Raw genomic sequence first — 14,546 nt, forward strand, 5'->3', positions numbered from 1 at the left:
TTTTCGCCCATTCGGTATTAATAGATTATTTAAAGGTCGACGTGATGTGAAAAACCAAATGGACATTTCCATTCGTAATGAAGCACTCACACTCGATAGTCATCCTCCGTCACTAGCATATCTTGATGAAACATCCATCAAGGCTTTTTAAAAATATTATTTCTCTTTTTTTATTTCCTTTTCACTTTTTGAGCATGAAAGACAAAACGAGCAACTTTTATCCAGAAGGAAATTTCCTTCAGAGGAATAGGAGCCATGCAAATGAGGCACGAAGACGGGTCATAAATTGCTCTACATCTAGGTCGTCTCGACATGTTTACTGAATGCTGTGCAGAAAATAGTACGGCCGTGAGCGTGTGTTGTTCCCGCACATCATTCAAACTCGATATCGTTGGCTTTTTCTTTTCTTTTTTTTCCCCGAGACGCAAGACTTGGTTGCGTGCTGATGATGCCAGTCTTGCTTCTTTTTCCTCCCCATCCTTCTTTTCTTGTTTTATTAGACGACGTAGAGACCATGTCAAGTGTGCACGCATGTATATTTCGGCCTGCTCCGTCATACAAACAGCCTTATTTCGGGACTAGTACTACTACTAAAACTACTGCCACTACTATACTTTCTTTCTCGGTCGTCGTCTTCTCTCAGTTGGCATCTCGCACAATTTATGGACGGCTGTGCAGACGAGAGAGTAGCACGTCCGTTAGAGCGACACAGCAGCAGGTCACATAAATCAGGATGGGGTAACGCCATAAGAGGACTCAAGACGTTCCGTCGTCTACAGAGAAAACAAAAACTTTTAGCCCCAGAGCATCACACAACTGTCACAAGTTTCCGTTTTCCCCGGCGAACGTCAATATCTACAAAGAATATCCTCTTTACTCGGCCGGCTAAACTGCAATGCGTCCATCGTTTCCCTGACAAGGACGTATGCTTCTATGGTTAAGACTTTGAAACACAACCACTCTTCTTGTTTATAAATGGTTTCTTTTTTCTTTCTCTTTTTTTTTTTCTCTTTCTACTGGCCTCTATCGAGTTCCAAGGAAGGAGGGGGTCTCGAGGCTCTCAGCATAAAGCCATCATCAGCGTCAACTGTCGCCGGCCAAGTCCAATAAATAAGGCGACACCATTCGATCGCTCGGGGGACCGGTGGAAGAAGGCGAGACGCTCTCTGTTCGAGACAGCACAAAAAGATGGGCATTCATCACTTCTAGAATCTTGCTCGTCGATCCCGTCATGGTTGGCCATTTTTCTTTCCGTTTCTCATCTCGCTCCATTCCGTCAACTCTCTTTCCTCTTTTCTTCCCAGAAAGAGTTATAAGTGCCGAACGACGAAACGACACGATGGGGACGAACTGTTTCGTTTACAGCAAAAGTTTAACCCGTTGCCAACTATCACTCCAGCGGATTCCTTTTTTTGGTTCCTTCTTTTTCTCCCATCAAAGCTATTTGCATTCGTTTTACAACCTCTCCTGCAAAGCTCAAACACACTCGACACCCGTACAAATCTTTTGCAAGCAATACGACAACGCTAGTAGAAATAGGTAACTGAACGAGCGAGGACGGGGTTGAAAGACGAATGGCTCCTTATCAGACGATTTGCGTCATCTGAGATTTACGACGAGCGGCTGCCGCATTCAGCTATATTAAAAAGCATAAATGCGACTTTGGTATGCTGTATCCGTCGTCCGAGCCGTCTGCTCCACGTCAACACCGTCACTGCTCGTCTCTTTCCTTAAGCTACAGAGACGAAAATAAATTCTACCACCATCCCTGGCGTTCAAGTGGGTGTCGCAGACGAAAATGAATGAGATAGTTCGTGTCGATGGCAATAGAGATACAAGTTTTTTTTTTTTTAAAGAGTTTAATGTCGAAAAAACGAACAAATCGAATCAATAATAAAGGAGGTTGAAAGCTGCTCGCTAATTGTGGGAGGACATTTAAGTATCCATCTAATTTTGGGTTTGAAAAATTGTTGATCGAAACGAGAAATAAAAAAATTAAGACAAAATAATACGAAAAGAAAGGATTGTCAGCTAAAATCGTCCAAGTTCTGGATAAAGGGGGAGGAAGACGGATTCCTTGTCACATACACACGAACTGTTACGATAATGTTGGGTGAAAACATGTGGAAGGGGGAAATGCGATTATCGAGGAGACGAAGGAAGAACACCACACGGTAAAGAGCTTGAAGATCAGTCGGCAGGAGAAGGAATGAGGACAAGTACACATGTTACGTTATGGAACATGCAGGTTATTCATTGGAAATGGATCAAGGACGACCTGCTAAAACTACCAGTGCAAGAAAGGGAAAGAGGAGCATCGTGGTGGATGTGGTGGATATGCAAGGAGTTTTGTAGTGATTAAACCTTTTCAACTTTCGCTTTGCAACCACTTCAAAGGTCGGTATCATACCAAGCGGCCTGGGCATCATGGGGTGGTTGGGGAGGAGTGGCCTGACCCATGTGATTCAGCGGATCGAAATCCAAATCAGAACCCATGTGATCTACCGGGGCGTAGTTGTTAGATTGAATGGGTAGACCCATTGAATGCCCCATATTCATCCCCATGCCCATGGTCGGCGATGTGGCAGAAGGTGGTGGGCCGCCGTGGTGTGAACCGAGTTCCAATCCCTGCATCGATTCTACGGGTAGGGCGTCATATCCTACTCAGTTAAAAACAAAGAACTATTAATACTACAATTTGGAGAAAAATAGAATATCCCTCAGCTTGGAAACTTCTTGCCTTCAATCGTGTTTATAAATGTATAGATTAAACAGTAACTACTAAAATTGTACCTTGACGGTAAGACCTGCCTCCATCTTGATTGGAGTGGACACTGGGTGGGCCTTGCCCATAGGGACCTTCGTACGGCTGGTCAGGTGCAAGAATGTCCTGCTTACCAGTTGATCAATTGAACAAAAACGAAAAATCATAAAAAAAACGTTGGTTTGAAAACAAAAAAACAGCGGGTGATAATTGACTGGCAACGGAAAAGGCAATAAGAAGCGTTTGGGATGCATGCAAAGTCATGCTAAAAGTCATTCCAGGAGGCATGCGAATTAGTGCCTCACCTTGGTTTAGTTGTCGGTTAGTTCGGATTTAACTTTTAGAAGATAGAATGGGGAGGGGATTATGGAAAGTAAGATTAGTATCATGTTATTCGGAGAAAATGCAAGCAAACCTGAAGATCAGGAGGCATCAAAGGCAGATCTCCGTTCCACAGATGATGGTCTTCGCGGAACAGGGAATTTGTCAGCTCCATAGATAGCCTCTTTTTGTAATCTTGGGGCTTGTCTTCAGACATGCGGAAAAGAACAGCAGCTGCGTAGGTAGCTACATGGAAAATTGTATTAGAAAACCGTAGGGTATCCACGCCTAAATTGGCCACTTACCCACACCCTCATTGCGAGAATGAAGTAATTCAGTTAAAGGTGCCGTTGCGCCTTCTTGTTCGATCATGTCTGCTCCTTCCTTATCAGAAGCAAGTTCACAAAGCACGCCGGCGGCCACACGTTGGATATTTTCAATCTCGTTGTACAACAACTACCGATTCAGAATGAGTAAATTAGATTTACTGCTGAAAATAGGAAAAAAAAAAAACAAAGGCGAAATAAAACCACTCGAGCATTATCACTCACCTGGACGAAAATAGGTATAACGCTCAAGCCCCGGATAACGGCTCGGTTGTGGGATTCTCGAGCTAGAATGTGAAGGGCACCAACAGCGCCTTCGACAATTTCTTCCATGCGCACTCCATCGGCATAGGATCCTTGGGGTTGACCACTTCCTGAACTGACAACCGACGAGCGCTAAATACCAAACGGTTGAGGTTAGAAGTTAGTCCAAACGGAGAAACATAAAATTTAGATACTCGTTGAATGTCCTGGAAAGCACGGATCAACAACTGCACCAATCGCGTAATAACTCCTTGTTCTCGCAAGGGGGCGTGATTGGCAGGACAAAGAGCCAAATTACGAACCAACCCGATAAGAGCTGTAAAAGGGTAAAGATGAATCGATGAAAAATGGCGAAGGGTTATACAAGTTTACCTTTAATTAGTGGCCAACGGGAAGGAGGTTGCAGCAAACGAACAATAACGGGCAATCCACCACTGAGACGAACGGCATTTTGAGCCATTTCGGCTTCCGCGTGACGTGAAGTCATGTGGCGCAGAGCACATATCTAAGTAAAGGAATTAGACGTCAATGAAGTTATGATTAATACGTAGCTAAATATAGAAAAATTACGGCAGGTTCTGTTATTTCTTCACGATCACCAGCATGAATAATGGTGCGAACCAGCGCTTCGATACCACCAACTTGGCAAACAACTGTCTTGTTGCGCTGGTTATTACAAGTCAAGTTAGAGAGAATGCCGGCTGCACAGGTTATGACGTTAACATCGCTGGAAGCTAGCAACTGGACAAGTCCTTGCAGAAGTGTTTCCAAACCTTCTTGCTGTATATTTTGTTGGTAAAATGTTAAATACACGCCAAGTTGCTTCCCTGTATAGAAAACTAACCTGTTTTGTGGCAGCATCGGAAAGATTACGGCAAGTCCATAAACAATTCTGGACCAAGCGATGACTCTGATGGCCTAAGTGCATTGCCAAAGCTTGCATACCTCCAGCTTCAACAATGGCTGGTTTGTTGCTCGAGCAAACGGACAGTACTACCGATATCCAAGGTGCATCATAATCTCAAAAATAACGAACGCTTTTAAACACTACCTTTCAATACTCGCGATGTAGTCCACAGCAACTTTTCGTAAGTGTATGACCGAAGAATTCGGACAAGTTCCATCGGCCCTTGTGAAGCCAGGATAATCAATTTGGACTCTTGGTTGCCGTATGCCAGAATCTGGAGACAATCGGTAACGATAGCCAAGAATTTTACATTGTTGCGCTGAAGAAGAGCAACCATCTTCTGTAAACCACCCGCCAAACGGACGGCCATCTTTGAGCCTTCTTGATGCAACAGTAAGTTGTGAAGCGTCGTGATAGCATAAAAAAGAACGGATTCCACAGGCGAGCTATTGGGATTGATTCAATGTTTTCATAGGGAGGAGTGACAGAAAGACAAAAATTAAAAGAAAGAAAAAATTAAAAGAAAGAAGAAAAAAATCGAAAAATGTATGTTCTGAGTGACTGTCACTTTCGAGGTTTGATAGATGAGGAGATAATACCTCAAAAGTTTCACCAGTGCCGGAATTCCACCAGACTTAAAAATAGCCAACAATCCCTGGCGATGATGTGATAAGTTGTGTAGTGTACCAACGGCGCCTTTGGTTGTTTCCAGGTCGTTGCTATTCGATAACGCTCGAACGAGGGCCGCGATCATCTAAGGTGATTCGGAAATGCATTATGAACTTGGAAAATAATTTTAAAGAATCATAACAGAGTAGTAAAGAATCATAGAAACTTTGGTTGCCTGTGGGCTATTCATGATAGCATGGCGGGACGCTTCCTTCTTGGACAGCTGGTGTACCATCATTGCCGCATGTGATACAACAACTTGATCTTCATCATTCAATAGTTTGATTAGTTCTGGAATCGCTCTTGTAGCAAGGTCTGCATCATCCTGTAACACCACATATTTAATTTCAAGTTATAAGCCAAGTCTCAAATTTCAGACATTCACATACCTGATAGTTAATCAAATTAACAACAGCATGCTTCAACATTTGAGAGGGCTCTGCCAAACGCTGAACAGCAGTTGGTTGTGTTGTATCAAACTGGGTAGATGGAATCTCCATGCCTTCATCCAACGTTTCAGGAAACATTGCAGCACGGATACGCTGGGAGCGGGTCTGGTTTAACTGAGCATTCATATCTATACAAAAGCATTAGAAGCAAACTTCATAACAGGATAGAAACATGGTAGAATTCACCTTCAACTTGGTCTTGGGTGTAACCAGTTGAGTATCCACTAGATCCTCCCATATTCAACATGACCCCTCCATCTGATGTATCCATATCATCATCAACACCTCTACCAGACAAGGATGGAGCCTGAGAAAATATTCAAATAGATTTATCACAACCATTTCTTCAATACAAAAATAGTAGGAATAGTGATATCTACCTGAGTGGTTGCACCACTATGAATTCCAGAATCCCCGACATATCCAGGTTGCCCAACTCCTTGCCACATCAGTGTTTGTTCCTTTACACTTGGCATTGGGAGATCAGCAGGGCTGTTGCTTACATATTGACCATGTGACACTAGGCATCCAAGTAAATGTTATAATTAATTTAATTAACAATAATGCAACCATAATGCAACAAAAATTCATACTTGGTCTTCCTTGTGCCTGCATCTGATAACTCATGATGCGGCGGTTTATTGAGCACTATGCAACGAAATAACCTTTGAGAAACGAGAAAAAAAAACGGGGATAAGAAACTTTGCGCCGAACAATGTGTCGCAACTGGCATAGGAATATATACATGTTCGTTTGTCAGTTTAGGATTCGACAGAACGAGAACCCATTCTGACCTGAATTATATTCAATGAAGGTACTTCATCTCAACAAAACTTGAAATCAATACTAGTTCTAGGACACATACCTTGGAATTTAATGTTGATAACAATATTAATGGAGCCACACCTGCGTCCACGATCCAACAACAGAGACCTGCTTCTCAAGTACTGACGCGTCTGAAACAAACCACTAAAAATGGCGGCTACTGATGGAACTCTTTAGTCAATGTTTTTTTTTTTTTAGGAATTATTATTGTCAAAACAATCGAAAATGTTAAACTTCCATAATTAATTATATAAAAAAAAAGATTTTGACATTAGACTTTAATTAAATACATTTAAAAATCATAAATTTTTTTAAAGCAGCGGAGGGATACATCGTTTTATTGAGACATGTCGGACATACTCAGTTTGCTTGCGTTGCGTTGTTTCCACACGGAAGGAGTGGGAGGGGATAAACCAAAGCTCAAGCATGGGGGGCGTGGCTTAAACTGGGAATGAGAAATGACTCATGGTTACTCAGCTACACTAGACAAATGTCTTTCGAAGAGATAATGTACCCTGTTAGGCTGTTACATTCGATATTTTATTTTGTTGATTTTTGCGTTATTGCTTTCAGTTAAAGATGGACTGACTCAGAGGGGGGAGGGGCGCCAACACAGATCGACTTCGAACTACGATATACCGTTATGGACCGCTCAACTGGAATTTAATTTAACTCAGTATTATATTGATATAGAATACAGTAAAGAATGTAGATGCATCCATTACAAATTTTCACTACATTTTTATGATGATATAAAAATCTTTCTATACGAATTTTATAATATAATTTTCATTACTGTGAATTGCAGGCGGTTTCGCCATAACCGGCCGACAAGGAAAACTCTTAAGTCGCAGTTAGAAGTTAATTTTGTTTATAACATTTTATTTATCTATTTTTATTTTTAAACTGGAAGGACTTCCAACTTTAATCAAGTGATCCCAAATCGCATTTTTTTTTAAACTTATACATTACAAAGAAAACAAACTGAACATTGTAGAGCTTCCTTGCTTCAGATGCAGATTTTCGGAACTCCCGTTAATTCGTTATCGCCAAGATAATATTACAATGAAGAGAAGAATAACTTTAAATCCTTCTATTGCACAAGTAATAATGCACTAAAATTGCTGTTGATGTTTATTAGGTGACCCCAGTTCAAACACATGAAAATCTGCCATATAGTCACTGTGTCAGTGAATTACTTTTTCCGTAACGCATGCTATTCAAGGGTTGAATATAATTATAGGGATAAATCACTATCCTATGCTATTTTCCAATCGTGTCATGAATCCATAAACAATCAGAAATTTCATACTTAACTACTGTCTTCAGCATATATTTCCGAGTCTTTATTTTACAAGGATGAAGTTAAACATGAATCTCTTTAATGTTCGTACGTGAACAAAAACATTAATGCTGCGTCCATTTGATACTCTTCAAATCAATTCCTTCTTGGACCATTTCCCACAGAGGACTAGCAGATGAGAAATTTTTGTTGTTATTTGGACAGATAGATTTAGAAGTCTAAACCTAGTTAGCACTTACCTCATTTCACGAAGTTTCGATACTTGATGTATACACTTTTGCGCAGTGTAATCAACCTCAGCTTCGGTAGTGAATCTTCCAATTCCAAAGCGAATGGAAGAATGCGCTAAGTCTTCTTCGGCGCCAATTGCTCGCAAAACATACGACGGCTCCAACGACGCTGAAGTGCAAGCACTTCCACTCGATAGTGCCACATCTATAGCATTACAGACAGTTACAAACAAATTATAACGTATTTTATCATGAATGATACCTTTTAAGGCCATCAATAGACTTTCACCCTCAACATAGGCAAACGACAGGTTAACACAACCTGGATAGGAGTGTTCAGGATCCCCGTTTCTTATGACATGAGTTAAACTCCTACTTATCTGATCGACTAAGCGTTGCGACAGTTTTTTAATTCTGTTATGATCATACTAACAATAGATTTTCTTTATAACAATCCATATAAAATAATTGCAAAGATTATGAGGATTAACACTACCTGAATTTCTTGCTTAGCAATCTCACAGGCAGCGCCAATACCAACTGCCAGAGGAGTCGGAACCGTTCCACTACGCAAACCTCGTTCTTGACCACCTCCGCTCTGTAAAGCTTCAATCCTGACCCGCGGCCTACGTCTCACGTAGAGGACACCAACACCTATGTTCAACGAGAAGAAGAAACGTCAGAATATTCCATTCGGAAACACCATATCAAATTAAAGAAACCTTTCGGGCCATAAAGCTTATGTCCACTGATAGACATAAGATCAATCGACATCGCCTCAACATCAATGGGAATTTTACCTACAGCCTGAGCTGCGTCACAGTGGAAAAAGACTTTCGCTTTTCGACAGATGGCACCTAACAAATAAACAAAACTGTAACAGAAAAGAGGTGCCTTATCTATATGCAAATTTTTACCAATTTCTGCCAATGGCTGTTGAACTCCAATTTCATTATTTACGCCCATTACGGAGACCAACACAGTCGTGGGCCTGATGGCCTCCTGGAGACTGTTTATGTCAATTAAGCCACTGGGAAGGACAGGTAGGTAAGTTACTTCAAATCCTTCTCCTTCAAGAACACGACAGGAATCCAGGACACACTTATGTTCCTAAAACCCATGCAGCTCATAGTTATATTACTGAACAAAATGATAAAACAGAATATTCAAAATACACACCGTCTGTGTAGTGATTATATGATTTTTTTTTATTTTGTAAAATCTTGCAACACCTTTGATTGCTATGTTATTACTTTCAGTTGCTCCAGATGTGAAAATGATCTCTTTAGGATCAGCATTTATTAGTCTTGCAACTTGCTATGTAGATTTTTGAACTTAAGTTTAAGAGAAACAGATATACATTTACGTTACAGTGAAATACCTCACGAGCTTGTTCAACAGCTTTTTCACTTTCCCATCCATAAGAATGTGTCCTTGAATGTGGATTTCCATAATAATTTGTCATATATGGTAACATTGCATCTAGTACCCTTGGATCCTAAGATCATAAATATGTAAAATATCCAATTTTTAAATGAAAGAAAATAGGTTTAACTCACAACTGGTGTTGTGGCTTGAGCATCTAAATACAATGGCCTTCCTTCCTCCTCGAATTTTCTAACAGCAATTTTTTCTGAAAAAAAAATCACAAAAGATCATTCGGCTCATTAACCGAGATGTAATTTCTATATTTACCATCCATATTTGTCGATGTACTGTACTTATGTAACTGGCCATTGCGATTGGAAACGACAGCTTGCAATAAATTTCGACATAGAATCATCTCTTCTATCATGGAATCACCAGGCTTAAGCGACAATTTGCCCATAAACCAACGATTCCTTGTTAGAAGTTTAAGCAGCATTTTAAAATTTCAACTGGATGGAAATGACGCAAAAAACAGTCTGCATGTAGGATCATTCTATTCATGCATGTCATTCATTTTGTTATGAAACTTGTGGTGTTGCGCAATCGATTTTGTGAAAAAAAAAATTATAAAACAAACGAATTATTAAAAAATTAATTATTTTTGTTCAAAAATACATTTATTAAGACATGTATCGCTGAATAAAAAAAGATTTTAAGTTGTGGGTACATCATTCTGCGGCGGCAACTTCGTTCCTCTTAGCAGAAGAACGGGTAGTGCCTTTGACTTTGAGTGCTTTGACTTGCTTAGAGCTGATCGAGTCCATCATTGTTATTAAAATACTTTCAAATCATTCAAATTTTTTACTTAATAAATTTACACCACATTGAAAACAGTATTGAAATGCGATTAACAAGCATTCTGTGTGGTTTCAGGAAAAAGTTACCTCCTGGGAACATCTGGACCGGGTAATCGAACTTGACTACCTCGCAAAGAAAAGTATATGCACTCCAATAACTTGTCTCACTATCATAGGAAACATCGAATGATATACAAGCACAACGAAGAGAATGCGGAAAGATTAAGAAAAAGGTTTGCCATTGAAGAGCAAAATATGTTTTATTTGAGACACTCCTTTCTAACACATGTAAGAATTGTGTTTATTTATCAACTTTTGAATTAATAGTCAAAGATTATATTTATTAATTACAACTAACCTACTTCCAGGAAGAAGAAAAAGGGTTTTCAAGAGAGTTGGGGAAACATGAGAAGTGGCTAGCTGAAAAAGTAAAAGAAAAGCAAGCAAGGCCTTACCGACCACATGTAACTCTTGAAGAGCGCCTTGGAGGTGCACTAATTGTTACAAATAAATGGGATTGAATCAACATCTATGTTATTTGTATTTAGTGAATAAAACGTAAAATTTTCTTCGAATAATCTTAAAATTCTCAATTGGATTAGTTCATGTTTCCTGTAATATGGTTGTCCAGCTTTGTGGATCATTGATAACATCCGACTTCAGTAGAATTTTCTGTTGTCTTAACAAAGCAGCAAACTGGATGGCCAATGGATCATAGTTCATGGTAACAACGGCTAGTACTGTTTCTTTCTCGCAAAGAAAAGCGGCAAATTTAAGATTATCTATGTCACCATGAACTATGACATCATCAAAATCTGGCGCGTAGCCACAATAGCGCACGCTTTTTCCGAACATAGACGACCAGAAGAAAGGGACCGTTGTTTCGTTAATGGGTTGCGATAGTCCCAAAATAGTGAGTGCTGTGAAACACATTAAATGAGAAAAATTTCAACAGTCGTTATCGGATGGCGCATTACCTGCAGTACGGCCATGATGAAGTGCCATCTGCCAATGACCAATATTCACGAGTTTTCTAGCGTCACACTCTTCTTTTGCTCGCAACGGAAACGACGCAATATCGCCGACAGCATAAACATCCGAACAATTGGTTCTCATGCGCTGAAAGAAAAATTTCTTGTGATGATCTAGCTAGAGATTGCAACGAACAAATAAGGAAATATACTTCGTCAACTGGTACGAATCCTCTACTATCGAGGATAATTTCAGAGTCTCGTAGGAAATCGGTACTGGGTAAAACTCCTAGTCCGGCAACAAGTATATCAGCTTTTAAAACGCGACCGGATGTCAAACACACTTCCGTTAAATTGCCATCCTCATTCCCGAGCAGTTCACCCACTTCAGTATCCATAATAAACTTGACACCTTTTTCCTCGTGGAGCTGTTGCAGTCTCTTACCAATCAACGGACCTGAGTTTTAACATGTTTTAGAGCGATAAAACGGGAATTTACTTAGTTTAACATTAGAAATCTCTTAAGTAAGTAACAAAACTGGCATTAATCTTTTAATTACCAAAAACATGAACAAATGGAGTGGAACTCCTCCCCACTACGGTGACAGACGCTGCTTTGTCAACTAGATATGCGGCAACCTCCATTCCGATGAAAGACGTTCCGACAATCACGACATGAACCTGATTGTAATCAACATAACGATATATCACACATACGTTACTGCTTACGTTTAATTTCTCTGATACTTCTTTATTGTTGGCAAAAGCGTGTATTTGGTTGGCATCTTTAGGGGTCCGAAGTAGAAAAATGTTAGCTAGATGGGTTCCTGGGCAGGGTATAGGCCTCGGTCTGTTGAGAATTTTCAGATTAAAATAATTTTCATAGAGACAGCACAGTTAATTTCAGATTGAACTAATTACCTCCCTCCAGTTGCAATAACCAAATAAGAATATTTCAAAATGTCACCATTGCTGAGAAGTACTGATTTAGCTTCTACGTCTACGCCTTGAACGCCGATCCTTATAGACGAATTCGATATCGCCTTTCTAGAAATGTTAAAATTATTTTTCTTCAGTCAAAACAGTGTCAAGTCCATCTTCATTTTTTAAAATAAAATTTATGTAAAAATAATAATACCGAATAATACTCATTTGATCTCAAAGAAAGCTTATTTGCTTCCAAATTCATTGCTTTGCTCAGCTTGGTACGGTCATAAGGGAGAGATTCATCCTTAGTCACGATAATAACTCTTCCGCTGAATCCTTCTTGTCTGAGAGTCTCGGCACAACTATGACCAGCCGCACCTGTTATTCATTTATTTATCTTTTTTTTTTTTATGTTTTCTTTTTATTATGGCTCATAAGTTTCTCTTGGTTTGGTGAAACAGTTAAAAAAATAAAGATAAAGATAAAAATATTGACCAAGCTTCTACCTGATCCAATAATGACAACATATTTCACTGTTGTCTTCAGAAGCCTTACAGAGTGTCTTTGTTGCATTCTGACTACTAAGGTGGCTGTTGTTTCTTAAAGTGACTTTAACCTCATTGGTAGTTGGATCAATATTAACAGGATACACAGGTATGGGATCCAAGGCTGGGAATTCTTCAATGTCACCTAATGTTATCATATAATTTATTTAGTTATTCATATAACATATCATAGAAAGGTAAGAAAAGTGAATTTTTGAATTCAGCATGTGGCAACAATAACAAAAGTAAATATGAGATATCTATACCTGTTTTAGAGTTAAAGCATGCCCCATGCCAAGGGCAATAAATTTTTCCTTTACAAAATATGCCTATTTATGATTTTAAAAACACTTTCTGTCAGAAGTCACTACATACATATCAAATAACTTAATAAACAAACAACCTGAATTTAATGGGGCACCAAAATGGGTGCATTTTGCCCCCATCGCATACACCTTCCCATTTTCTTTCACAACTAATACTTGCTTTTCTCCAGCTTCAAACACTTTCATCCTGAAACCAAAAAACAAAAGTAAAAAGTTTAATGGACTGACTATATACATACTCTTTTTTTTACTCATTTTCTTGTAAATCTTCAGACTGACATAGCCTGTATTCTTTTAATGAAATTTCCTCATCATCTTCACCACCTCCCAATGTTGATTTAGAATTTTCTTTGACATCTTTTTCTTTATCTTTGAAAATCCAACAATCACATAATCATTCACTTTAAAATTTGTTTCCAGTAATCAATGATGATAAAGAAAAAGTTATATATAGATCTGAGCATACATATTACCTGTTGCCATTCTGTCAGAATCAGAGGCTCTTCTAGAAAGTGAACCAGAATGGGCAGCTGATGTCCCACTTTCTACCTGTTGATTTTGATGTTGAGGTTTTACTTTCGGACTTTTTGTACAATTTATGCCCATTTTTCCTACTACGATCAAAACCGACACAAACCTAAGAGTAATTGCACGCTCACTGCACAACCCAGTGTATGATAACCATAACTCAACAGAATTTATATGTCTTACGCACAGCCAGGCACAACTATCACCGATTTCCCTGTTATCGCGGACCAATCACTAATCGACTAAGGAACAAAGATCGTACTGTACGATATTTTAAATGGTGATTGTGCGTATTGCGTTTTGCGTATGTCGTCCACAACCATGCAAGATTCAAAAATTCAATACTATCACGTGAATTCATCACAATAATGCTCTATTGTTAAACTGACGCACCCAATAAAAGAAGTGTTGCCTAAAACGCGAGAATGAAACTTTTTCGACTAAAACTAGTAACTCCGTGCGGAATATGAACCGAAACCAAAACGATTTAACCGTTGGAGGTTAACGAACCTTGTTATGGAATAAGGGTGAAAACTAATCAGCTGCACAATGATTTTTTAAAAAATTTTTAACAGCAAAACAAGGAATTTGTGGATGACATTTCATTTAATCATAACATGGAAGTCATCTGTTCAGGATGGTTACATATGCCCTCCTTTGACTTTAGTTGTGGTATCTTTTATTTTCATACATTAGCTTATGAATTCCCAACGCCATGGGGGCACAGAAGAAAAACCTTGTTGTTAATTATAAATGCTTTGGGTTACAAGGACTCACTAAACACCCTTAAACCATATACTTCTGGTAAATGGGAAACATGATGGAACCGTATCTTACAGGTCTTGTCAATGTAGTCAACTTTTACTTTAATAACGGCTGGCCAACTCTCTCTTGTTTCGGATGAAGTCCATGTTGAAGTTTTTCAGTTCCCTATCAGCACTTCACAAGTTTTCCTAAATTTCCGTT

The 14,546-nt window shown here is 39.2% G+C and overlaps 4 protein-coding genes across 6 annotated transcripts; 1 reads left to right on the forward strand and 3 right to left on the reverse strand.

Moving 5' to 3' along the window:
* Positions 1-1,839: 1,839 nt before the first annotated feature.
* LOC116927777 (armadillo segment polarity protein) lies at positions 1,840-6,724 on the reverse strand. 3 transcript variants are annotated; one of them, XM_032934848.2, is made up of 17 exons: positions 6,566-6,724; positions 6,294-6,365; positions 6,081-6,220; positions 5,887-6,007; positions 5,641-5,828; positions 5,427-5,576; positions 5,182-5,336; positions 4,727-5,028; positions 4,520-4,668; positions 4,246-4,455; positions 4,048-4,180; positions 3,870-3,991; positions 3,637-3,807; positions 3,391-3,541; positions 3,180-3,331; positions 2,794-2,890; positions 1,840-2,660 (listed from the first exon to the last, which is right to left on the reverse strand). In XM_032934848.2, the coding sequence occupies exons 2-17, from the start codon at positions 6,325-6,327 to the stop codon at positions 2,392-2,394; spliced, it is 2,544 nt and encodes an 847-aa protein (XP_032790739.1). In that variant the 5' UTR covers positions 6,328-6,365; positions 6,566-6,724; the 3' UTR covers positions 1,840-2,391. The 3 variants fall into 3 exon arrangements, with proteins under 3 accessions (XP_032790739.1, XP_032790730.1, XP_045034468.1); XM_032934839.2 differs by having other exon boundaries at positions 5,418-5,576; XM_045178533.1 differs by lacking the exon at positions 2,794-2,890 and having other exon boundaries at positions 5,418-5,576.
* Positions 6,725-7,842: 1,118 nt separating this feature from the next.
* On the reverse strand, positions 7,843-9,997 carry LOC116927839 (cysteine desulfurase, mitochondrial). Its single transcript, XM_032934884.2, has 10 exons — positions 9,754-9,997; positions 9,618-9,691; positions 9,440-9,556; positions 9,238-9,375; positions 8,976-9,168; positions 8,781-8,915; positions 8,555-8,712; positions 8,321-8,486; positions 8,068-8,263; positions 7,843-7,996 (listed from the first exon to the last, which is right to left on the reverse strand). Exons 1-10 carry the CDS (start codon positions 9,920-9,922, stop codon positions 7,933-7,935), a joined length of 1,410 nt encoding a protein of 469 aa, XP_032790775.2. The 5' UTR covers positions 9,923-9,997; the 3' UTR covers positions 7,843-7,932.
* Positions 9,998-10,187: 190 nt separating this feature from the next.
* LOC116927848 lies at positions 10,188-10,858 on the forward strand. Its single transcript, XM_032934891.2, has 3 exons — positions 10,188-10,392; positions 10,460-10,571; positions 10,652-10,858. The coding sequence occupies exons 1-3, from the start codon at positions 10,328-10,330 to the stop codon at positions 10,802-10,804; spliced, it is 330 nt and encodes a 109-aa protein (XP_032790782.1). The 5' UTR covers positions 10,188-10,327; the 3' UTR covers positions 10,805-10,858.
* On the reverse strand, positions 10,806-14,008 carry LOC116927829 (apoptosis-inducing factor 3). Its single transcript, XM_045178545.1, is given in 15 exon segments — positions 10,806-11,203; positions 11,261-11,402; positions 11,467-11,711; positions 11,815-11,935; positions 12,002-12,104; positions 12,176-12,270; positions 12,272-12,301; positions 12,393-12,559; positions 12,688-12,706; positions 12,708-12,871; positions 12,993-13,055; positions 13,130-13,239; positions 13,304-13,421; positions 13,526-13,666; positions 13,768-14,008. Coding segments are annotated over 14 exon segments (1,827 nt in total). The 5' UTR covers positions 13,659-13,666; positions 13,768-14,008; the 3' UTR covers positions 10,806-10,886.
* Between the last annotated feature and the right edge of the window lie 538 nt (positions 14,009-14,546).

Source organism: Daphnia magna, linkage group LG1 (genome assembly GCF_020631705.1).
Source record: "Daphnia magna isolate NIES linkage group LG1, ASM2063170v1.1, whole genome shotgun sequence".
NCBI classification, from domain to species: domain Eukaryota; kingdom Metazoa; phylum Arthropoda; class Branchiopoda; order Diplostraca; family Daphniidae; genus Daphnia; species Daphnia magna.